This window comes from Pseudopodoces humilis, chromosome 1 (genome assembly GCF_049639895.1).
Source record: "Pseudopodoces humilis isolate 2021_Gansu_Grassland_sample_001 chromosome 1, ASM4963989v1, whole genome shotgun sequence".
NCBI classification, from domain to species: domain Eukaryota; kingdom Metazoa; phylum Chordata; class Aves; order Passeriformes; family Paridae; genus Pseudopodoces; species Pseudopodoces humilis.
The window spans coordinates 131263174-131288673 of NC_142200.1; the positions used below are offsets into that span (position 1 = coordinate 131263174).

General features: G+C 38.5%; 1 protein-coding gene across 1 annotated transcript in view; it reads right to left on the reverse strand.

Annotated features, from left to right (window-relative positions):
• The window catches only part of ITGA8 (integrin subunit alpha 8), a 107522-nt gene extending 87673 nt beyond the window's left edge, over positions 1 to 19849 (reverse strand). The window contains exons 1-8 of the mRNA XM_005518772.3: positions 19522 to 19849; positions 19237 to 19361; positions 8267 to 8367; positions 5587 to 5710; positions 4081 to 4142; positions 3103 to 3148; positions 2027 to 2152; positions 855 to 899 (exon numbers count right to left, since the gene is read on the reverse strand). Of these exons, the coding sequence (XP_005518829.1) occupies positions 855 to 899; positions 2027 to 2152; positions 3103 to 3148; positions 4081 to 4142; positions 5587 to 5710; positions 8267 to 8367; positions 19237 to 19361; positions 19522 to 19706 (814 nt within the window). The 5' untranslated portion in view covers positions 19707 to 19849. The remainder of the gene's footprint in view (positions 1 to 854; positions 900 to 2026; positions 2153 to 3102; positions 3149 to 4080; positions 4143 to 5586; positions 5711 to 8266; positions 8368 to 19236; positions 19362 to 19521) is intronic.
• Between the last annotated feature and the right edge of the window lie 5651 nt (positions 19850 to 25500).

The window sequence follows — 25500 nt, forward strand, 5'->3', positions numbered from 1 at the left end:
CAGTTTATCTCATCCATTATTTTGCTTGATGCCATATAAGTGCTTGACAAAATGAGTAAGAAAAAAAGAAGGAAAAAGCAAATTTACAGCCTGCAGTCTTGCCATCTAAACCTTCCCTCATTAGCATATCCACATCAGAAGACAGCAGCAGGAACTTCAGATCACAGAGCACTTCAGCCACCTGCTTGTACTGACCTAGCCTTCCTCTGTTCCTCACTGGGATCATATACTCCCCTCTGACTGTGTTTGCTCAAGGGGAAATGGAAGTACTAACAAAGGCATGACACAGGATGAATACTAGAGTCAGCCAACTATGCATTATTTTTGTGCCAGTCATTCACATGACATACTGATTCAAAAATCATCCATTATAAAACTTTGAGTATGCATTAAAAAAGCAGCCAAAAATGTAGCCTTCCATTACCAGGGGTACCTCTTTTCACATATTATAGCGTTTGGCTCAAAACTATGTTTTTTCATTTAATTTTTGAATCCTTCATAATGCAGGACAGGCAACTTTAACTTCAGAGGGATTAAGCAACAGCAGTTCTAGAGCACTGGGTTTACTGTGGGAATGTACAATGTCCCTGTTGGCTTTGTGAGTCTAGACTACAGGGCTGTTCAGCTCCTCAAGAAAGCTACCTGTAGTAGAATTCAAATTTTTATTTTACTTTAATTCTGTTATGTTATACTGTCTAAGGAAATAATTATCTCTGAGAATACTGAGTGCAGATAGCTTATGTCTCACCAGTGTTTCAAACTGATAATAGGTATGCTCCTGTGTAGAGACCCAAAACAAGGAATTTACTAAGTGCACAGCTGTATAGTTTTCATTCGAGTAGATAGGCGCTTACCTTGTTCAGAATCCCCAGTAAATTCCCCAGCAGCCACTGAGTATCCTGTTTAAAGATAATTTAAAAAAAAACAAACCCAACTCGATAAACCATTTCTTTCAAAAAATATGCAAGGATCATCAGATTTCTCTGTTCAATGGACCTGCTGAATGCAAGTTTTCTAACATTAGTATACTAAAACTGTGTGGAGAAAAGGAAAATGGTTTATCACACTACTATGACTAAATTAATGGTAGGTCTGAATGTGTAAGAAATTGATCCCACTTCTCCAAAAATGAGCTTTTAAATCAACAATGCTTACTATTAATCTGAAAAAACCACCAGGTATGGTGTTTTGCCCTAATGGCTATTGACACAATTCAGGTCTTCATTGTTATACTGTTATGTGTGAGTGTCCTGGCTGAGCCTTATATGGAAAACAGATTTCTAAAGATGGAGTAAAGCTCCTGTAGCTTTAGTAAACCTGTGAGATAGCTATTACTGTCACAGTAAAGGACTTTTGCATTGTATCAGGGACTTTAATTTCAAATCTATGGGCAACAGTGCAAGGTCGTGTCCTCAAATTCCACTGAATCTTTTCCATAACTGTGTGAAGAAAAACCTGCCTTACTTGCAGAGACATGTGAGTATCAAGAAAATTCTTAGAGATCAGTACTAATAAAAAGTAGATAAGGAGCCTTTTTTCTATTAATTACGTATTATCTTCAAATTGACTTTTGTTATTGCTTACTTCAATTGTATCTTTTAAATATGAGTGAAAATAAATTGGGTATTTGTATAGTACAAAATACCACAGAACTGAATTTGAATTTGTCTAACAAAAATTGAAATTGTCTTTAATTACATTAAGTTCAATCTATCATCTTGCAATGGAAAAATACATAAATGGGAAAATTTTGTACTTCTGCTTAATTATTTAACATCAAATAATAAGGACCCTAAAAAGCCATTTAAGATATCAAACTTCAAACCCTGTTGCTGTGCATCATTTTAGGAATGTTAATAATCTCACTGAAGTAGCCAGCAAGCTACAGATTTGCTGTTGTGCTTAAGGCCAGACACGTTCAAATCCTCTCACAGTTGTGACAACAGTAATGTAGGGCTTGTTTTCATATTTATGTAAGACTCATCCTTTTAGACCATATTGCTAAATCATATAGAACTCATCTTACCCATGTAATTGTCATCATATGAAGGTGGTGCCACTCCTGTTTGCTTCTCTCGTGCCAGTTTCCTCAGAATATCCTTGAAGGAATAATTTGCAATGATGTCCGCAATACTTGCAGTGATTATCTGACCTGGATTCAAACAGCTTCATAAATGAAAGGGACTAAAAGAGGGCCAGATTCTATAAAACAGGGCTAGCAGAACACCAGAACAGAGCAGAAAGGACACTAATACAGCCCAGATGCAAAGAGTAGATAACTTATCTCAAGCTTTCTCCATTATTACCCTGGAAGTCTCAAAAGTACACCACATAAATCAATAAAACAAGGGACTGAACCTCTATTGAACCATTACAAAAACACCTCCAGACCCATTTCAATGTACTAATTCAAACTAATGTCACTGCACTGTACTAATGTAGTAGACCAATGAAAGTAATTTCTCAATGGAGAATTCAAAGCTATGAACTCTCTACAATCACAATCAATTAGATTGTCTTTAAAAAAAATGCAAAAACACACACCAGAGAGGCTGACAGTGGGCATGCTGGTAGGCAGAGGCTGGGAATCAGCTACATCATACATGTAAGAACACATTACAAAAATAACCTCTTAACCCTTTACCAAAGCAACTTCAGCGTTTATCGGCACGAGAAACTACATCTTGGAACCTACATTAATGCCACAAATTAACTTAAAATACATGTAGATAGCTAGAAAAGGTTGTGTTAAAAAACAGTAATATTTTTAAAATAATACATTTGCTCTACAAATACTAGAAATCTTAAACTTTCAGTATTTCTGTGGAAAATTTCAAATTATTAATTAAATGACAAATATACTAAAATGCCATTATAAAAATAGCTATTTGTATTTGTTTAACGTCCTATACAACCTACATCCTAGATTTTTGTGGCTTATTTTTATGCTCAGTTGCTTGTTAAGCAATTTATTTTGATTTATGTTTGTTGAAAATTACGTTAGAGACTGGTTATCTTAAACTGACAAAACAGTGGAAATCTAGAACAATAATACTTTCTGCATCACTTCTTAGATCCAGTTAACCAGCCAGATGAACATACCTTGCCAATAAAAACTACCGGGCCCACCTACTATCAGGTCTCCATTCTACAAAAAGCAGAATTAAATAAAATTACACAACAAAAGAACACAGTAAAATTAAGCATGCATGGGGAAAAAAAAACCAATTTAAATTACCAAAATAATATCAGAATCATGATAAAAGAGAATAGCCATGTTCAAGGAAAGGATGTAGGTGCATGGATGTGCAGGAAAATCCACAGTTAAAAAAAAGTTAATCATCCTATGCATCTGCACTTGAATGAAAGCCATTTATTTTACCACTAACATAACATTTCAAAAATTCCTGCTTATTTGTACCAAAACAAAGTTAACAAAAAAGAGATTGCTCACATTCAATGAAAGGACATTAAGGTGTTATAGAGAATTATATAATGCAGCTGGAGAACGCTCAAAACAGTTGCAATGGTCAGTTACCTAAGGCTCTGGTTCTATAATAAAAAACAACGCACAGTTTATCCTTTCTCCCACAACATTGTTTCTGGACCCTCTTGGCATTCAAGAAAATCTAGTTCTTTCCCTTAAGCACTTTCACCCCCACATGGGAATGGTTTTACTCAATGGCTAGTCTGCCACTGAAAGCATCCTTATATAGGCTATTTTAACGTTTTAAAACTAGCTGGTGCATGCCCCATTGCTTCCTGAAAGTCAAGTAAAGCATTTTAAGTGATGAGAGACTGAGGCAGAAGGATATAGAAGTTTTCGCTTAATTATCTGTTGAGGCAGACTGAGACAGATTGGAATGCTGCAAGGAGATAAACAGGCGCTGATTATTCCTTTTTATTAATGAAACAAAAGAGTCTGTAGCTTGAAAAGGAGGAAAGAACTTGCAACAACTTCACAAAACTTTCCATATCCAACAGCATGGAGATAAACTCATGATCACTGAGACAGAACTTGAACCCTGCAGATATATCACAATGACAATTGGTCAAAATACTTCAGGAGCAGAATCTCACCTTGTAAAAATCTAAGCTGAAACCGGCTTGACAAAAGCCTTGTCCTTCAGGATCTGCATTGCCTGCAATTATGAAAGTAGAAGCATTTTATTGATTTTACAGTGCATGTATAAGATGACACAGATACTCATAGCTGTAATGCTATGAAATGCAATACTGCCAGTATATATGAAAATATGTATACTTTTTTAGAAGAAGCAGAGCAAATCAAGACCTTCTACAAGATCCTGATCATGCAGTCCCTTGTGAAGATTTAAAAATAGAACCTGCTACTTGGGACTTTCTCCTCCCACTGCCAAGAAAGGACCCTTGAAACAACTATCAGGGATTCAGTTTTAATTTAACTGGAGATAAAAAAGTAAAAACCTCAGCAGGATTGTAGAATGCTCATCACAGTCTGATCTGTCATAAATACAAAGGAAAGGTGTTGAGGTGTTCTCAAAAAATCTTGACACAGTGTAAAGGTCAGGATGGGTACATGGAAAAAAACAATGTTCCTGCTTCTAACTACTTTGATTTCTATTCTCCAAATCCTTATATAATTGTGCAAAGTGTGTTGGCATGCATCTTATGGCAATTCTATGTGCGCCTGAGTGCCTGAAGATTGCAGGACTGCAAAACTGAGAGGAAGAACGGCCACTTGAACTCTCTCTTCAAATGACATAAGCCTTTGACAAAGACCCGGTGAGACACCAGTAAGTACATAAACCAGACCTTAAGGTCACCATTTCTTACAGATTCAGCTTCTTTCTGTCCATGTCCATGCAGAGACAAGGATTTGGCTTTAGAAGGAAGATAGAACACTGCTTAAAGCCCTACTACAATAAGCACAGAATGCTGAACAAGATTAATGACTGATAATAACCTAATGTGTCGTATTTTCTGCAGACTTCTAGGTAGCTGAACCTGGTTCTAAATATACATGTGGTTTATCCCTATTTCCCAAAAAGCAAAGCCCAGAGATGGCTACCACATCCTCAGAACAGCACAGAGAAGAGTGTGTAACAACAGTGTTAGTGTTCATGGCTTTCTTCCATGCTGAAAGCTCTTCACAAATGAGCTCTTGTGGATGATATTAGCATGAGTGACGATACAGGCTTGTGTGTTTCTATGCAGGGTCTGATCTTCAAATTGTGACCTTGTGATAAGACATTTATACTCAGAATAAGTATGAATAATTGGTTTAATATGCTGTCTGCTTCTTATCTAGATCTGTCTGCTATGTTTTAAAGCCACAAAAATTGAACCAATTATAGCTCATTACTATAACTGCACACACTTAATTGACTTAGTTTCTCCTCTTTCAATCAATTATACAATAAAGCATCCAATTATAGGCATATAGTTTAATATTAATTTTCCTTTACATCCTCATTCAATGCAATAGCATCATATAGTAACCTTCATTCAACCAAGACTCTGTGGTGTGAAGAATTGACTGAAAGAATGAAAACACTCAGTGCAAAACCAATTCCTTCAACACAGACAGTTCATATTAATACATACTGTTACGACAAGGTGAATATTCAGCATAGGCACTGAAGTTCTGAATTGCTACATAGCAGGTGCCAACAGGGTCCTTCTCAGGGCTGTCTTTAAGGGTTCTCCAATGATACAAAGGAGCACATGCCTATAAAAACAGAAACACAAAATGGAAAACTCATATACTTTCACACACTCTTGCACCTGGCAAATGTAGTTTTTAACAGGCTGTGTACAAGGATTCTCTCTGGCGTTGTATCATTCATATAGCAATGATCACAAGATACTGACAGAAGAAAATGCAGAACCACTGCTTCATATAATTTTATTATAACCTGAAAAGCACACTGATGTTCCACTTATAGCCCTTGGCAGGTGAAATCTGTCAGGGATAACAAGTCACATTTAATCCATGTTACAAATACCCTCTAAGTCTGCTTCACAAGTAATGCATTTGCTCTATTACTGCTCATTGCATAAGAGCTGAACCAATAATTTAAGATGCATATCACATATAGGTGGCTGGAGGCAATCCCAGTTCTGTCCTGGTATGTCCTAAGATAATGGGCATAGCAGCAGAACTGACCCCAATTAGCAGGAGATTTGTCAGGTTGTTGCCATATGCAATCAATATATAATTCATATAATCAATCACAATCATCAGAGTGTCTGCCTCCTTATAACCCCCTGGTTCAAATCTTCATAGATAGGATACACTTATAAGGCATTCAACAGTCTAAGTGAAGAGTTTTTTGCTAAGGAAGTTTTGGCTAGGTATTTAATCTTCCGTGTTACAGCAGTTGTGTTACAAACATAAGAGAGCAAAGACAAAAGATACAGAACTTGTGTAGAGAGAAGCATTATCTTTTTTGAAGATAATCCAGATAATTAGAAAAATAAGAGCAATAAGCTCTCAGGTCTGCAAGTCATTCCTCGGAGTCTCCTGTGCCCTGAAACTTTTCATTGTCTGGGAGCATGAAGATACTACCTCTCCCTCCAACCTTGCCTCTGTAAGATAAAAATAAGTCCTTCATCCATGTCCTGTCTTGTCCTACTCTTTCAATTACAAACCTGTCTACCTCTGGCAAGGTATTGCTATTGTTTACAATATAGTATTAGCCTTCTCTGCAATCAGTACCAGCTGTATGAACCACAGTGCTACTAAGAGCTTACCACCAGTCAGAGCTTGTGGAGCAATGGCTTAAGGAACAGGGACACTTCACACACCCCTGCCTAGGAAACCTTGCATATTGAAGCAGAGAGCAAAACTAGAGTGCAGCAAGGAGTAGTATGTGGGGGTGATTTTAGGTACATCTGACATCAAGCCAAATGGATTGAAACAAGAAAAATATAATCATAAACATTGACTTAATGTATGTTACTATTCAATCTGCAGCTTAAAAAACAATTTCCTGACAGTTTGATGCCATTTTCTTTTTCTCTTATCCTACAAAGTTTAACAGACAAAGCCTTCCAGCTTTGCTGTCCAAACTTTTGCCTGCAAAGAGTTGACTATACCTCAGTTGCAGCTTCTGAGAAGAGTTACCCCAAATAAATGAAGTTTTCTCAGTACAGACACAGCACATCTGTTGAAGATGAGTTTTTCTACTCACTTGATTAAGATTTCACAAATGAGGGTAAAGAATCATTTTATTTCAATTTTTGAATTGTTTAGTATAGTACAGAAAATGAAAAATGTTCATCTATTTTTAGAATTTTTTAGAATTTTTATGTTTACTTAGATCTGTAACAGAAAAGGGTGATGTTTTACTCATTACCTGTTTCATTTCAAAATCCTTCTGTAGGTTAACCACAAGGAATACAATATAAGGGAAAGCATTTCCTTTCAATATTCCTTCCTTATGACTAATATTTAAGAAGTAATTGGAAGTTTTAATCAAATCCCAAGTTAAAATTTTATTTAGTAATTGTATAAACTAGTAATTGTAAAAACTAATGACCAAACCAATTATTCTTATCACAACTACTTCAGTGCTGTTTTTAATGTAAACCTCAATGCAACTGGAAATATAACATGTCTGTGTATAAGCAGCATCACCAACACTTTACTAGGCAATAAAAATACCTGCCCACTGCTGGCCCTCTACCAATACAGGTAAAAGTTCTGCGAATCTGGAAAACATACCACATTTTGACAGACATCTTGATTTGGAGCTTTTTTATCAGCTGTTTTTATCAGCTTTTTTTTTGCAGCTGTTTCACCACGACTATGACATAGCTGCTCAAAGCTATGCACATGTGACAAAAGAGGTGTTTTTCTAACTGAACATCAACAGAGGTTCTTGGCTTTCATAACATTTCATTACATTCAAATACATGCAATTTCACTATATTCTGTATTTAACATTCCTAATGTATCTTCATAATACCAAACATTTTATAGCATACAGCTATCAGTTCCTGTGTATCTCTGAAATATGTCCATTATCTGTTAAAAAAATGTCATTCATTTCCACAATATGACATTCTGCTGTTTTCACATGGCAGCAGGATCATCTTCACTTGATCAGTTCAACCCGATTTTATAGGCTGCTTTGTTTTGAATTATATACATTCTCTGTTTTATAATTAATGCATAATCAGGGAGTTATTTCCATCATGTACACAAAGAAAGCTATTAAACATATACATTTGACAAAAATAAACATTATCTCCAAATGAATATCAAATGTGAGAGACTTACCACAACTTTTTCCTTATGAGCTTTGACTGTTGCCCCAAACCACTGATTTGTCTTAAATTCAATAGGTTCCCTGGTGCCATTGACTTTGATTTTCCTGTTGTCTGACAAAGAAAGATGCACTATGTTGACAGTTTATATTTAACACAAGTGAACAGATAAACAGATATATTACATTGAATCCACTTGTCATTATCCACACATTCAATAGGAAATGGACTTTTTAATATCATTTAATCTTTTCACTGGTCAGCAGAAACCAGCTTAAATTTACACATGAAAATGCAAAATAATAACACTTAAACTTTAGGAAAAAAAATACACAGGACTGGAATAAAAAATGCTGTGTTTCCCCCTGGAAGAAAAAAAAAAAGTTTACTTGGAATTTGTGATGAAGAATGAACAAGAATCTACAAAAATAGGTGAAAAGCCCTAAAAAGTTTTCTCAGATGTGGTAGAAACTTTCCATGTAAAAAGCATGTTCCATAATTAGTTTTTGTCAAACAAATGACATTTCTCAGCACGCTTATTCAAAGACCAACACTACAGATAGCAAAGGACTTAGTTTTTAACAGAATTACATGTGTACACACTGTCACAAGAGACAGCTTCCTAATGTTGCTTTATATACACTCTTGCAGATGTCAACATAAGAGAAGCCATCTGGGCAAAGATTCAGGACAATTACAATGCATTTCAGGTTTTAATAAAAAGCAGACATCCCTTCCCTTCACCCTCACTTCTCTGAAGTAAACTGATTTCCCATATGTTCATGAGCTATGCTCTTTCCTTACCAGTCATTCCTAATGAACCTTTCAATCTATAAATAAGCAGGGCATTACTCCTACCGCCTTGTATCTGCATTCCCTTATGTTTGTTTCTGGTTCCTATCAGGAGGGATTTCAGAAAAATCAATCCTTTTTAGTCACTCTAAGTGAAAATAAAACCACATACTGTATACCTTGGAATGTTAAAAAAAAGTAGTATCAGATCATATTCTAAGGATTTACATACATTTTTAAATAACTGAGAAAAAACACTGCCAACTTTTTAAAAAGTCAACACTCCTTGGGATTTACCAAGGGGGAATATAGCAGATACCTGAATGTTTTCTAGGATGTTAGCTCACCACTGACTTCAGCTTATGGTAACCTCTTAAACGTTATGAACTGAATTAGAAAGAAAAATGCATCATATTTGGAAAACAAGGGTACTCTTATCTCTGTATTTTTTCCTAATAAACATGAAGGAAAGTTGAATGAGAATTAATATTTTAAAGATTAAAAGCCTCTAAGGAAACATCTTCCTTCATACAAGTATTTGCTTCTGTGCTGCACCAATTACAGCAGCTACTGTTGAAGTTTATGCTTAGAGAGAGAAATTTCAGGAATATTTAGCTCTTAAAAATTCAGGAAGTATAATTTAAAATTACTCTAAAAATATCAATTTTAAAACAGCATTTTACTGAAGTTAGGCCTAAACTTGTGTGGATGTGAGAGACAGCATATTTGACACACCGCAAGGTAGGTGCTGCCAGCTCCTACCTAGTGTTGGCAACACCACTTTCAATTATTTTTTCCAGTGAAGTCAGACACTTTCAGACTTTAAAGGTTTCTTTTTTCTTTTTTTAATGCTCCAGCAGATCTTAATATGATCAATGTACACAGATGGGATCTTGATAGAAACAAAACTTTCCAAACTTGAAAATCAGCCATGGCCAGCTTTACAGCAGCCAATGCTGTAGAGCATTGCTCTGGCTGCTGTAGAGCAGCCTGGCTCTGAGGATACTCATGGCCAGTATTCTAACTTTAAAGAAGCTTACATTTTCAATCAAAAGAACATACTTGTCTATTGGCAAAGTATATCAACATTGAAAAGAAGTTAAATTTTAAAACTTGGACAACCATATGCAGGGTTATCAAACCACAGCTGAATTTACCAGAAAATCTGCAAGAACTGTACATACGCACACACACACAATCCCACCTCATTTAGTGGCATGTACTGTAGTAGGAATCCTTCATCACGTGGCATGGGATTTTCATCATAACATAATTTGAAAAATGCCATAGACACACAAATTAACAAATAGGGTGGTTTTTTTCCCCTAGATAAATCTCTTTTGGTAGAAATTTTCTAATCACTTTTGTTCAGAACTCTTGCTAGAGCTATGGAGTCATATTCACAGTTTCTGAGGTTGTGCCTTAAAATACCGTTAGTCTTTTGTATGTAACAACTAATCAGAATTTCAGAATGCAATAAAACATCTACTGCTTTCCATGTAACTTTGGCAAAATAAAGCAACATACACAACTAACTTGTCTGAATACACACAAGCTGTCATTGCTGTGCCCTGCTGCAATTGTCCACTTCTGAGCTAGTCACCCACTTACATCTGAGGACACAATCTAAGCCAGTTCTTTTCCCCCTAAAGCAGAACTCTAAGGTCAGAAGAATCATGGATTAAAAGTAACATTTTTTTTTTTTAAACCAACTGTAAGTAGCCATAGATGACCATCTTAGATTAGACTCAGACAAAGACTATTCACTTACCCAGATAAATCCCAATCCAGTTTGGAAAAAAACCCAACTGTATATTCCTCAAAGCAGCATTATCTAAGAATTTCAAAAAGTAGCATGTCTGTACTCTGACAACACCATTACATGACAGGGAGATACCTCTCCTTGTGCTATTTATGGGCATCTGAGGCCCACAGGCTAAGTCTATACTGTACCATACTCACAGCTCTGTTTTTGTGAGGAGCAAAATCTTGGTGGGAATTCAGGCTGCATTCACATATCCTCTTGTGGAGGAGAAAGCCTGGCCCCTTTTAGGATGGAGTCCAGGCTATCTTGTATCATGATATGTGACACTAGTGCAAGGATAGCAAGAATAAAAAGCAGCAGCTGGGCTGGGCACACAACGCCTGAGCCTGTCCACAGAGAGGTCCAAGGGGTGCCTAAGTACCATCTGGATTGCTTCAGAGCCAGCCCTGGAGCTGCTCCAGATGGTCAAATCTGGATGACTTGCAAATTTGGCTTGAGACGCAGCTCTGGAGTCACTCATAATGATACTCCCTAAGACTGTGTTGCAGACTAAGGCCCAGATAACCAGGAGTATGCAAAGAGAAGAGAGATTTAAAAATTTAAATTTAGGTATGAGGACATCCTCATACCATTTCAGTAAACCCAAAGCACCCCATTTTCTACTGCAGGAGCCATGACTCCTATACATGGTACTGCCCTACAATCCAGCTTCAGAAGCAGCTCTGGAGGTACAGAAACATGATTACTAAAACCAGCATTCTTTGACCCAGTTTTAGCAAACTTTTGTTAAGAGCAATAACACAGATTCACTTGTAGGAAATAAAGTCTGAATCTAGAGCAAGTGTTAGTGCAAATCCATCATTTACACACATTAGAGTAAATCTGGTGTTTTCTATGGGAATTGGTCTCCTCTCAGTCACTAATTCAGCACATCATAAACAGCTTAATAGGCATGAAACAAACATTTCCCTTACTAATTTTTTTTTTAATACTAATTCATATCTGCATAAGAGATGTATGGGTAAACACTGGTAGTTACTTAGTGTGATTCATTCAGCTCTTCAAAACTGTAAGTAAAAATGCAGTATCTTTTATAATTTAAAAACACTCAAATGAATAAATGCAAATCAAGGTGGTGATCATTCAAAGGTTGGACTCCATGATCTTAGACATTTTTCCCAACCTAAATGATTCTGTAATTCTGTGAAAATATTTTAATGAAACTTAACCCAGGAAAACAATGCTTCTAGTCAAAGCAAAATATCTGCCTATGTAATACACCTGCATCTCTTTCACATAACTTTTCACCACTGGAATTTTGAAAAGTATTATGTCTAAATGTTCTGGACCTATTTGCCTGTATGTCCTTGATGAACACAGATGCCCATTAACCAGGCATCTGCAGCAGGTTCAGCTACACCCTGCCCTCACATCTGTGCCTACATCCATGATGGCAAATCCCTTTTAAATACCTGTTTTGATATATCTGTGTATGTATCTATGCACATGCATCATATTAAAAATATAGGTAAAATGTAATACATAGATTTCATATATTTGTACATAATTGTATATACATAGAGGTGAACAATTACCTAAATCTATCCATATTTGTATAAAATGTGACTACAAATATATAAAACAAATAAATAATTCTATAAATTTATACAGGTAAAGGAAAGTGAATATCCCTGACATGGAGCCAACACTTGGAATGTTATGTACAGTTTTGAGACATCACTACTTGCAGGTGTTTGGCCCAAAAAAGAGAAAGCAAAGGATGATCTATTTGTGCTTCATCCAGTGTTCAATAGGTAGAGAGAAAAGAGTGCCAAACTCCCATTTGAGGTATGCAGCAAAAGGAATAAGGGCAACAAGACACAAGTTTCAGCAAGGGAATTTCTGAATAAATCTTAAGCACTAGAAGAGATTCCTCAGAGAGGCTGTGGCTCTTGTCCTCTGGGGTGGTTTCAGAAGCTGGCTACAAAAGACTCTGAGCAACCTCAGTCAACTTTGAAAGCAGCTCTGCTGCATCATTAGTGTTTTGGCTTACAGAAGGGAAGAGGAAGAGGGAAGGGTCCTGGCATACTTGCTCCCATATTCTAGAACTGAGGGAAACGGAATCTTGACAATCCTACCACCATATCACTCCCTTAAGAGTCTGATGATACCACTCCTTACAAAGCAAAGGTAACTCAGTGACTTTCACAGCGTCATTGGTATTAGACCCTCACCAGAGAGACTGAATTCAAATGCAAAGCTAAACACCAGGCATGATCTAGCAAACTCAGCCAAACAATTGGTTTTAATTAATTAATGCTGGGGGAAAAAAGGGACTCTGAAGTGTTGAGAAATAGTAAGGATATGCAAAACGCTGTCATGATGAGAAGAGTTGTTTCTATATTTAGATTTATCTGGTTTTGCAACTGTCTATTATATATCTGGTTTTTACTGCAGCTTAGCTGCTATTCATATGAGTCATTTTAATTTAATAGATCACATCTACAGAACTTCACTTGGACATTCCATGAATCAAAAAAAAATTTTAAAAAAATCATCGAACTCAGTAAGATTTTTTTCCTAAATATAATCTGATCAAAACCAAATTAAGACCTCAGGGCCTGAACTAACATAGCTAAGAGTATTTTTTCCTTTCTATAGATAGGGCTGAGACTTACAAAAGAAACTCATGAGGGTCTATTATAAATCAGAATGCTACAAGTTAACCATGACATTCCAGATAAGGTCTTACTGGCATAATGGACTAAAATGTGTGAACATTTAAAAGTACAAGAAAGTTCTCTCTCAGCAATTTCTCTTGAGATGCAAATTCTGTTTTACAAAGGATTCTAAGTTTTCCCCAGAATCCTACTATCTCCGCTGCTAATGATTTTTTCATGTAACTAAAGCTCCCGTGTCCCACAATACATCTTCTCCTTATATAGTACCTGGGTTCTGTTACAATCAGCTCAACTGCTGGCCAGATTAGCTCATGTTTTTTATCAACTGCACGCTTGGTCAGAACTGATTTACATCCCCCTTCCCTGCTGTTCTTCAGAGGCTGTTCAGAATTTTTTCCAGCTATTTTAGAAAAATATAACCTATTTTAGTAAAACTGGTAGAGTTAACTGATAGCAAAGAAAACACTCCAGTGTGTTCTCTAAATTTAAGAGAAGTGGTATCTGAAATTCTGCCTTCAGGACCCAATTTAAAATATAAGAACTTGATGCAGCCTATTAAGTATTACAGCTAAAAGTGACCTTAATAATGAGTTTCCAAAATTTGAAATATTAGCTTTTTACCAGATTTCAAAAGCAATAGTGTACTTTAAGCTGTATTTAAGTCTGCTTCTGGCTGCAAGATGCTTTGAATGGTTCAGAAGTTGCCTAGTTAATCAAGAGAGCAGAACATTTTCTTGATATTGCTCTCCTGCTACCTCTCCTGGCAGCTGAATGGAAGAGCACACAGTTGAAACAAGGACTCGGTAATTCTACCTCAGTGTTAAGGCAAAAATAGTCATTGTAAACCCATTTCATACAGAAGAAATTGAAAAGTTAGCTTTGTGTAGGTAAGAGAGGAAAGACAGACCACAAGCCTTTAATATGATGCCAACGCTTGTTTCCCTGTCCTCTCATTGAGTTTCAGAGTATCACAGCCTTACACTGCAATCCAACCAGACAACTTCACAAAGTAGGGAAACAAGGGAGAAGAGTTGCTGCCCTTCAATCTGTATTTGCTGGAGTAAGGGGATACTAAAAGCCCTTCCATTACACTTTATCTCAGTTCCCTGCTGCAGTGGAGTAGGTTAAAGCACCTATTGTGCTCTCAGGGGCAGTGCTTTGAGCTTCTTCCCAGAGCCTTGACCCTGGCACAAAGATTTAGGGAATTTTAAAGAAGTGCAAACACGGGACTGCAGAGTCGGTACTGTATCAACAGCAGGAAACACAGAGAGTTCCTGCTAAAGCCCCTTTTTGGCTGCAGGCCATATCACTGGCCAGCCCATATGGGAATGTCCGGTTACATGACTTGCTTATGGATGGGTCAGCTCAAATCCAGCATGACAAAATTTCATCCTCCTTCAATCCTTTGCCCCTCTGTTGCTTGTCAGGAATGGTATTTCATCAGGATTAATTATTTCAAGTAAATAACCTAATTTCTTTGGAAATCTCTGGGTTAGCTACCATGAAAAGCAGAGATAGATGGCCTGAGAAATTAGTAACCATCTGGGACAACTTTCTGTAAAGCAATTTCAGTTACATGATGAGGCTTTTAGGAATGGGCTGCAGATACTCCTGCACCTCCATTAACTCCAATTAAGCCATCTTATCAGAAGAGTTTTTAGCCCATGTACATTTCCACATTAACACAAGTTATGTAGCTGCCCATAGCACTCAGACTATCTCTGTGCCACAAAGATGATTTCAGCAGCAGTCTTGTTTTTGAGCATCTTTGCTAGTAGTAAGGAGCCCATTCTCTGTTTGACAGGTTGAATATGGCACTCAACAGTAATCATGCATTTTTTAAAGGTTTTTTGTATCTTTTACTGGGAATACAGTGTCTACTCCCTCATCAGATCTTACTCTCTGAGGAAAAATAAAAAAGAATAAGGGGGCTTCATAAACCATAAAGACTTTTATTTTGTCATTTAAAGCCTATATGATCCAAAAAGTAAAGTTTAATACTGAGTGCCACAGTCTGTGTGGTAAGAGGGAGGTTACCTGCACCTTGCCAATGACTGGGTGCATCCCTTGCAGTGTCATATCCCTGATCCACTGGGCAACACTGCAGTTGTCTCCCACCAGTGTCAGGATGTCAGATTCAGTTAGACCCGGCACTCATGTTCTCCCTTCAGGACTCTAAGGCTCAGGATATAAAATGACATCTTTTAAAATAATACTTCAGTTATTTTAAAAATAAAAATATATTACATAACTAAATAAACAAACAAACAAATCCCTTCAACTAAACAACCTTTACAGAACCAAAAATCATCCTATCTCAGCAATGAACATCATAAAATTAACCTAAGCAAGACTAAGTTTTTAACTAAGGTGTCTGTCACTTATTTGGTTCCCTCATATCACTTCTTGAACAAATGCCCCTTCTGTCTAAGGCAATAAATAGTTTAGAAATTCAATGGATTACTTTTTTCTTCTTTCCTTTTCCTGACTCACGAGCCTGCTGATGTTCATTATTGCCTCTTAACAAGCTTTAAATGTTGGTGGAGAGAGATTTTGCTCCTTTTTAGTTAACAAAGCGTATCTACCCATTTATTAAACACCTCAATAGCTGTAAAATATATGATAACTATAAATTAGTACGAAGTAACTCCACACCATGATGTCTGATAATGTCCAGAATCTTGACTTAAAGCCATTGTAGAATACTAGTCAGTGTCCTCGCTATTTTCTTTTGGTAGGACCGAGACAGCAACAGTGTTAATACAAATAACATGAAAACATTTGCAAACAAAGGAATCTCACTTGAAACCAGCTGTGCTATTTTTGTGGAAACAGAAATAATCTGTGCAGTTACATATGAGTCTTACCAATTAGATGTCCCTAAATATACTTGTTTGTGACAGTAAAAGACCAAACATCATCCAAGGGTACACACAGTATGTTCCCCCCTCAAGGGCAAAACATAACTTGCATTGAATGTAACCTACCTGAGCTTCATTTGTGCATCTAGTCCTCAGAAGTAGAAGACATGAGCCCTCATGCACATACATAATTTAAGCCACTGTCTTTCAACCTCTTGGATTTATCCATTTCTTGAACTTCTAAGTAATAGTGAAAATTTTAGTTTATGTGACCTGAAGCAATTTCACATATTGAACTTTGGATATAGTATATGTGAGTCTGCTTGACTTTAACAAATTCTTTAGAATTCAGAAACCCTCCCCATTGAACTTTTGAGGCTGAAAAATGCCGATTTAGCAAATTCTTTATCCACTTGTTGGTTCACACTGCCTTTCCAGTTCTTTCCAGTTCCATTCAGTTTTTACTTCTGAACTTAATTAAGAATGCTCCCAATTATTCAAAAAGTTTTGTTTTACTGTGCTTTGTTTAGCTAATCTAACTGAAAGATATTATTTAGGTAGAGTCAAGAAGAAAGTATTGAAAAATATAGCTTGTATAAAAATGCATCAAAATGAAATCTTTCAGCTCTGAAGCAGCCTCTGTAGTTCTTCTGTTTCGTTTCAGAAAACATTCCCAAAGCTTTACAAGATTTTTAAAGATCTCCTACTAGGCATGAATCATTAATCTTTGATATTAAAGCTGCTACAACTGAACTTCTAGTCTTCTAACAACTTTTGACTGTTTCTGTTTTGGAAGAAAGAATAATCTTGTAGTAAAGGCACTGTAAGAAGAAAAAGCTCCTAAGTCAGTTACCAGTATCATCAACTTTTTGTATGATCTTTGACAACCCAGACTTTTTTCTGTTTATTACATTAAATATTAAAAATGGGAATAGCAACATTTCTGAGTGATGTTGTAGGAGAAGGCATAATGAGTACAAGATGCCTGTACAGGAGCCATGAGCTGAAAACACCCCATGTTATTTACCAAGGACTATCTAAGTCTCTGTAGGCATAACATAGCTAAAGGCTTCAAAAGAAACTTTGTGTGACAGACTATTTGAAATAGTTTCACCTAGGACAGAGCTCATGTGGGGAATAATGGAAAAGAAGGAAAACTTGATCCTGTAAATAATGGGTTTGAGAGAGAAAAAAACCAACATGTAATATACACCCAGAAATCAGCAAAAGGAGTTACCTAAAGCATATTGGAGATGGCCTTTCTGTTGCTGGCAATGAAGAACAGGGTGTGGTACAAGCCATGCAAACCCTCCTGGGGTCCTTGTCTACAGAATATTGCTGGACTGTGCAAAATGACACCTTTACTGCCCTTGGGACTGGAATTAGAGAGCCAGGGATAGCACTGCTAAACTTGCCTATGCTGCCATCCCTCCTGCAAGGAGAGTGCATCTCTGCCTACATCACGGTTGATCTCTGGCCTAACTTCAGATGTCTACAAGTCAAGGATGCTATCTATCACAACTATCTCAGGAAGCCTGAATGAACCGCCCTTTGGAGATTCCAAATTGAATAGTTGTGTGATACAGTCCAAAGCCTTACTGGTATATTTACTCCTCAGCTTGTTTGTGCCTTTATTCCAAACATATTATCTGCAAAAGGACATCTCTGAGAAGAGGAAGGAGTTGTCCCAAGTTTCCCACAGGAAACTCAAATGTCCTTCTAGGTTTCATCACTGGATTTTCATAAATTTTTCAAAACTCCCCTTCAAAAATGTGATGGAATTTTCATTTGGTCTGTAAGTTTTCTATTCAAACTTGAAAATTTCCATTTATATATATAACCAGATGCTGTACATAGGTTTACCTGCCCCAGTAGCCATATATGCATACATGAACTATCATTTACTCTGTTTTGAAGAATGCTCAGCATGATGGGACAGTCTTCCTGATCAGTCATTCCTAGACACTAACACAGTAATAAGATGTGGGTGGCTGGAGTTGGGAGGAGTAAAGAACTGCACTGCTTATTTGCTACAGTTAAGTGAGCTCTTCTAATTTAACTTCTGCTTTCAGAAAAAAATAATAATAATAAAAAAAATGATAAAAAAATTGTATGGTGTTCCCATTTCAATAAAAGACAAATATTAAGATTAAATATAACCTAAAGAATAATAACTTTTGCTTAATGGTCAAACTGCTTAAGTCTGCCTAAATAAAGGAATCAGTTTTAAAGCCTCTGCAAACACTAGGTTTAAATTATTTTCAAGACCTATAAAGAGACAACAGAAAGCATAAACAGCTTGAATTGTTTAAAACGTGTGTTCCCTCTAATTAAATAAGAAACATCTGTCTTGGGATTTTGAAAGTGGATATAATCTATCCACACTGTGCCTAAATCGGTTTGCATCTAGCTTCAGTATTCTAAAACACAATTCTTGCTTTCTGAATAGAATTAAATAAGCACGCCACACGCGGCACTTCATCCGTCTGAACAGCCAGAAATCCCCTCGTTGAAAATAACAGCAAAGACTAGAAACCCTGTTATTTCCATGCTTCAGGGAAGTGTGAGACAAGGCTTTTGGGGCTTTGCCTTCTGAGCATGCAAAAGCATTTTCAAAATCAGGAATCTGCCACAAATACATTTCATTAAAGAAAAAAGAAGAAGAAGGCAGTTATTAAGATGAATTACTGATCCTGGAGGTCACAATCCTGCTATTTCTCTAGGGACCATTAAACCCTTCCCTGCAAGAGCACATGCATTCAGAGTCCCAGGAGCGGGATTTCTATCCGAGAGCAGATACTCGGATCAAAGCGACCCAAGTACAGGGATGGCGGAGGAGCCGAGGGGGACCCGGACACGGCGGTGCGGGACAGCCGGCACTTACTGGTGTTGTCGAAGGGGATCTGCCTGCACCGGGCGGCGGGCCAGGCGCAGTAATACACCGCTCCTCCTTCCACGATGTCTGGCTGTGTGGTGTTGGCTTTGGGAGCTCCCACCAGGACGCTGACCCTGCGAAACACACCGGGAGGTCACCGGGGCGATCGGCACAGGCGAGCGATGGGCGCTGTCACCCCGCGGGCGCGACGCCGCCGTTCGCCCGCCGCCTTCCCAAAGCGCTCCCCGGGCCCGGGGGCGGCCCGGCCCCGCCACCCCCGGCGGCGGCACTCACGTGCTGGGGTCGGGGATGTAGAAGTCCACAGAGTACCCGAAGTAGCTGCCCGGGGGTCCGCTGTACACCGTCAGCTTCTCCTCATCCAGGTTAAAAGCCAGCAGTGCCGGCGCCCAGAGGAGCACTGACAGGAGGAGCAGCGGTCGCTGCCAGCGGCGCGGCCGCCCGCGGCTGAGGGGCAGCATCCTCGCCGCCTCCGCTGCCGGCTCCCGCTGGCGCAGCGGAGCGGAGCGCGGTTGTGCGGCGGCCGTGCGGAGCGGAGCGGTGCGGAGAGGTGTGTTGCGGTCCGGAGAGGTGCGGTCCGGAGAGGTGCGGTCCGGAGAGGTGCGGTCCGGAGAGGTGCGGTCCGGCTGCCGCCGGGCGCGGGCGGGGGGCGGCGCGGGAGGCTCGGCCCCGCTCGGCCCCGCTGGCCCCCGGGGGAGGCGCGCTCGGGCGCCCCCTGGCGGCCCGCCGCCGGGGCAGGGCCGCTCGCACGGCCGAAGCGAGCGCAGGGAGGCTCCGCCGCTCGGTGTGCCGTAACGCCGGCTGAGCAGGACGGCCCGTGACTACCCAGCAGCTACCGATGGCTGCCGTGGGGCGGTCGTGTTCACGGGGGGAGATGTCGGGGTGTGAGCTTGTGGTTTCGAGTCGAATTTCTCTCGACTCCCGTCATTTTCAAGGGTTTGAACTGAAGAGCTTGGTACTTGAAAATCTCTTTTAGCAAACTGAAGTGCATTGGAAAAATGTAATCCTCCACCAGATTGTTATTTGGTTGCTCGGCGTGACCATTATTAAATAGAAACCAAAGAACCCCAGCAATGAAAAAACCCCTCTAACCAGAGGAAAGTTGCAGAGCCGGGCACAGAGTTCAGAACGCGTTAGAAGATGCAATTCCTCTGTCGCTCTCAGTTTCCCTTGAGCTCCTGGCTACGTGAAGCTTTAATGAGCTGGAGGGGGCACCTCGCGTTGGCGCAGAGAGCCCTTAGCAAAAAGCTCCATGCAGGCACAGGTGTCGCGCCGCTTTTCCCACAGAAATAACCAATTGAACGTAGCACATAAATGGAACGGTGCTTTTGGAAAGCGCCTCTAGTAATTTCTTCGTAAAAGAAATTAAAAGGATGGAGTTTTATAACTCCTGTCTTGAACTGTTCTACCCCTGCAAGCTCCACAACAGAGTTTTAACTGGTTTTGTTAAGCACGTATAGAAAAATCTGACTGCCTGAAATGCTCCTTTCCCTTCCTAAGTGTGGCATCAACACCCACATTTTGAGGGGACAGAATTATTGATATTTTTTTTCTGGCCAACGCAGAGGTAGGAAGAAAAGGAGAAACATTTTATTTTCCATGTAATCAGCTCTGTTACAACAAGGAAAAATAATTGGTCTTCAGCATTTATAACGCAAATACGTCCAAAACAAAATCAGAGAAAGATCAAAAGAACGGAGAACCCATTTATAAACATGCTACATTAGATCTACCTATGAAAGCAGCTGAGAGCAGTTTGTTTTGTTGTGAAGTTCTGGTTACTTTACTTTTGTGTTTGTTTTATTTTAAGTGCTTTATGGCAAGATTATTCAGATAAGACTGGCATTCCTTTTCACAAAAATAGAACCGTGTTTATTTCCAGCATTAACTGGGTGACCCTTAGCTGTCCCCACAGGCTTATAATATCCCTTAATTCTGCTTGCCTTATATCTATGCCAAATTTATTTGCTAAATAGTGAAACATCACCATTGACATTATTTTATTATTTTACATAGTACAATTATCTCTTAGAGATCTAAGCACCAGTAATAAATTCAGAAGTGAGGTACTTCTGAATGACTTTAGGATTAACTCTTAAAAGTTATGCAGTTTTAAGGCAATTGAAGGCATCTAGAAGTTGTGTTGCCATTTATGCTAAATGATGATTATGATAATAATGCTCCATTTTAGCACAGCAATCAGTTCCAAGGCTGAGTGTCACAAATGTAGTTTCTGGGGCTTGGAGAACTGCTCAGACTGCAGTCCAGAGCACTGGCACTCAGAAGTAAGAAGGCAGCACATTCTGATGCTGTAGCTATCTTGTACTGATCCATCCAAAACAGTTAAAATTCAGTAATCAGCACAGCTGGAGATAGGTGAGTGTTCACACAAGTGAAGCTGAAGAGGCATAAGCCAGAACACAGGCAGTTTTCATGTACTCCCCTTGTACCTGCCTTTCAGTTAGAAATACATGCCACCTAACCTGGTTGTTTTGAACTAAATTTTACAAAGCAAATAAGTGCTTCAAATGGCTATCAGTGCTAAAACCTGATGGAAGGCAGGGCAACATGAAAAGAAGGAACTCTCTTTCAAGAGCCTTTTACCACCAAAGTGTGACCATGGTGCAGCACCCCTGCCCCCTATTCTTTTTTTTTCTCTCCCTATAGAGACACATGCAGAATATTCCAAATCAATTCGAAGAGATAAAAATAATTTATGTTGCTAACAATTTGCAGTGTTTCTCTAAACAAGCTGGACTTGTTCTGATCACTAGAAGCTTATCTCACATCTTGCTTTCCTCAGACTTTAGAAATGTTAGAATGTTTATAAAGTGCACACTTAAGAGGTAAGCAGCTCCCCAGTTGCTGGTGGACTGAAGCTTGCATTTTAGCATACCTGCAGTCTGATAATGTTAACTCCTTTGAACATCTAACTAAAAAGTCTTAATGGGCTTTAGAACCACACCTGCAGCCACGACAGAGAGCTTTTGTAAGAACATTTAGCCAAGAGTCTAAATGTAGATAAAAATAATTATCTAACTTACAGAATAAATGGAAGGTAAAATGTGGGATTAAGTAATTTATGAAGAAAAATGTGAGATTAATGGTGTGAATTTCTACAGCTAATATTATGTGCAGTTGGTGATACTAGTATGTCATTATGGTGTTTCCAATCTTAAAAATAGATGAGTTCAATCTTCTATGGAAAGTTTAGCTGAGGTAAAACATAAATATTAATATTTTGTGGGAGGTTCCATTAACAGAGTTTTAATGTTATTTATGCTATTACTTAGTAATGAACCTGCTAGCAGAGGAACAAGTATTTCCAAGAATCATATGGACTTTTAACATAAATTTTATCAAACTCAGTCATAATTTTACTGTTAAATCTTTTCAAAATATGGAAGTACAGAAGCTGAAATGTCCAATTCCCACAGGAAAACTTACTTTCCTTTCAATTGTTTCCTAGTTTTGTTTCTGTAGGCCAGAAGCCTTCTCCTGAACTGTAGCTGGAGCAACTACATGAAGTGTATTTTGTATTAACTATCGTGCCACAAGAGGATAAAATGAGGATGTGACCATGCATTTACAAAGAGAGTGAGTTTCTGGGATCTGAATCCAGGATGACATGCTAACAAAAGATGTTCAGCATTACTCTTTGAACCTTACCTTTGTGAACATTGTCCAAATTAAAAATCTTAGAACTCCTACATGAAAAGCATTAAAGCTAATTTTAGATTGAACAGATTAAATCATCTATCAATCAAAGAATATAGTCTACAGAAAAATCAGTTTATTTTCAAGAGATCTCCTGGAAATACTTATTTTTCATTAGTTATAGGTATTGACTAGTGTAATGACACAAAATCAATGTACAGTGGAGTCTAATGAGCCAATACACCATGCTGGTGAAAGCAGAGACTGTGTGTGAGACCCCAAAGGATGGGATTTTGCAGAGGAAGCTGTGGATGCAGTGTTCCCACTGCACCTCTGGCTACTGCCAGCAGCATAGCTGCAGCACAGAGCTGGCACAGCCACAGGAAGCTGAAGGTGCTCTCCAGAACACGCTGGATGTTTTGTGCTGAGCAGCCTTGCTTGCAAGCAGGAGCATCCAGAGTAGCTGTCCACAGCCTCACTGCAGACACTCATCACAACAAATTAGTGGATTGCACTAAGGGAGGTTCTTGTTTCTGCTTAGAAACTGATGTGCAGACAGCCATTCCTCTCCCCCAATGGATTTTGACTCCCACATTTGCCTGCTCCATCAAGGACCATCTTGGGCTTCTTTGACCTAAACTCATCCACACAAGAACTGAAGAGATAAGAGAAAGCATATAGAGATAACCAGATAAGCATAAATTGTAACTGAAGGAACAAAACTTCGACAGAAGTATCCAAAACCCAAAATGCCTAGCATGTACTTAAGAGATTCACTGTTTTAAAGGGCCTTTTGTGTGGATTCTAATAAGGATATTTACATTTGGGTTTGTACTGGCTGCTTACCTTTAGCAGTTCAGACTTCAACAAAGCAAATATGTATTTGTTAGCCTTCATATATAACTCATCTGGGCTAACATGAAGCACTAGAAGCAGACTTTCCATTATTTACTTAGATAACTTATTTGGAGCTGACTGTGAACCTGAGTATACACTGAAATGGGAATAATTTCTTTTACCATTTACCCAGCAGTTGACCCCAGGAGCCTCCTCCCCCACACACCTTTTTCTATGAAAGTGAATTTAAAGCAAAAAGACACCATCATGTATCTGAATAATTTTCTGTCTCAAAGGGTTTTGAGACATTGGAAGGAAAAGCCTGTTTTCCAGACCAACTGTGCAACATCATGCTAACTGCACCATGTTGTCAGCTAGGACAGTAGTTGTCTCCCAGAAGATACTGACCTTTCCTTAGCAATTAAAATTGAACAACTCTGCAGTATGTAAAAACCCCTAGAGTATGAATCAAAATGTCATTTAATTGCGTATTTAGCTCACATGCTTTCTTGCAGTCAGCATTACCAATCTGCTCTGGTTACTTACAGCATGTATTTAATCCTACAGATTGCTCTGATTTTACTGATTAGGCCTCAGTTCGCAAACTGCAATATATACATACATGCATAGGCAGCACTTAGAGCAGAACAACCTGTATACAGGCTTCTAGACATTTTTTTCTATGAAAGCAAACCAATGTAGCAAACATTAATGTCCTGCATGTTCTAAGTCTGACATCTAAATAACCACATTCTTTTAGGGGACAAAAAGTGAATTTCCATAAAGGCAGAACCTCTCCCATCTTGCTCATCATGGAAGAAAGGCCAGAAAGGTTCACTTGGTTGAGGCTCTCAGATGAGCTGTCTAAATGCCATAAAGCACTGTTAGCCTCTGTAATCCAAAATAAGTGAAGTAAACCAGAATCCAGGCCTTTAACAACTAGGCAGTAGGAAGGAAAAAGGATACAGGAATAAGGTTTCTTATATCACACCATCATCAGCTAAATGTCCCTAGAGTACAGCAGAAGTTTTAATCCAGACTAATGCTTAAAGACAGATCTCACATCAGCTGGGCTTCTAATATCTTTTTTTTTTTCCTGTGAGACAGAACATCAATTTTATTAGAGTGGGGTAAAAAAAAAAAAGCATATTCTAACAGATTCAAGCTATGATTCAGTGCAAAATCTGGTGTGAGATACTATTGTACAAACCAAGGACAGACACCAGAATTCAAGAGAAAAAGCAAGAAAAGTGAATCTTCCCAAGGTATCAGTGGAAGTCTAAAGACATTTATCTTAAATGTGCAAAACCAGCTAAAACAAATACCTATCAAGCTTAAGTTTTTTTGAGAAGTTCCACACTTGACAAGCAGATTCTCTTAATTTATCTGTATTTTTCAGCAGTAATACCACTGTTGCACAAGTTTAATGTCAAACCCACACTGCAAGACAGAATACTTGTGTTTTAAGTAAAGTGAGTCCTAAGACAAATTAAGGAACCCTTTCAAATCATTGTTTTCTGCAAAGGAATTATTTTTTTTCAGAAAAAGAAATCTAACAAAAACACTCTCTTAATACTAAGATACTCTGCTGTCAGTCTGCAGTAAGGAATGGTCATGGTAATTCCAGAAGCTACGAAATTACCTTTTAGCATGAGCTTTTCCCCACCCATAATGCGTTCAACTTGAAAGCTGACATTTCTAAATCTGTGGTCCCTTTTCATCATCTCAGAGAAGCAGCAAATAAGTCCAAATAAACCAAAA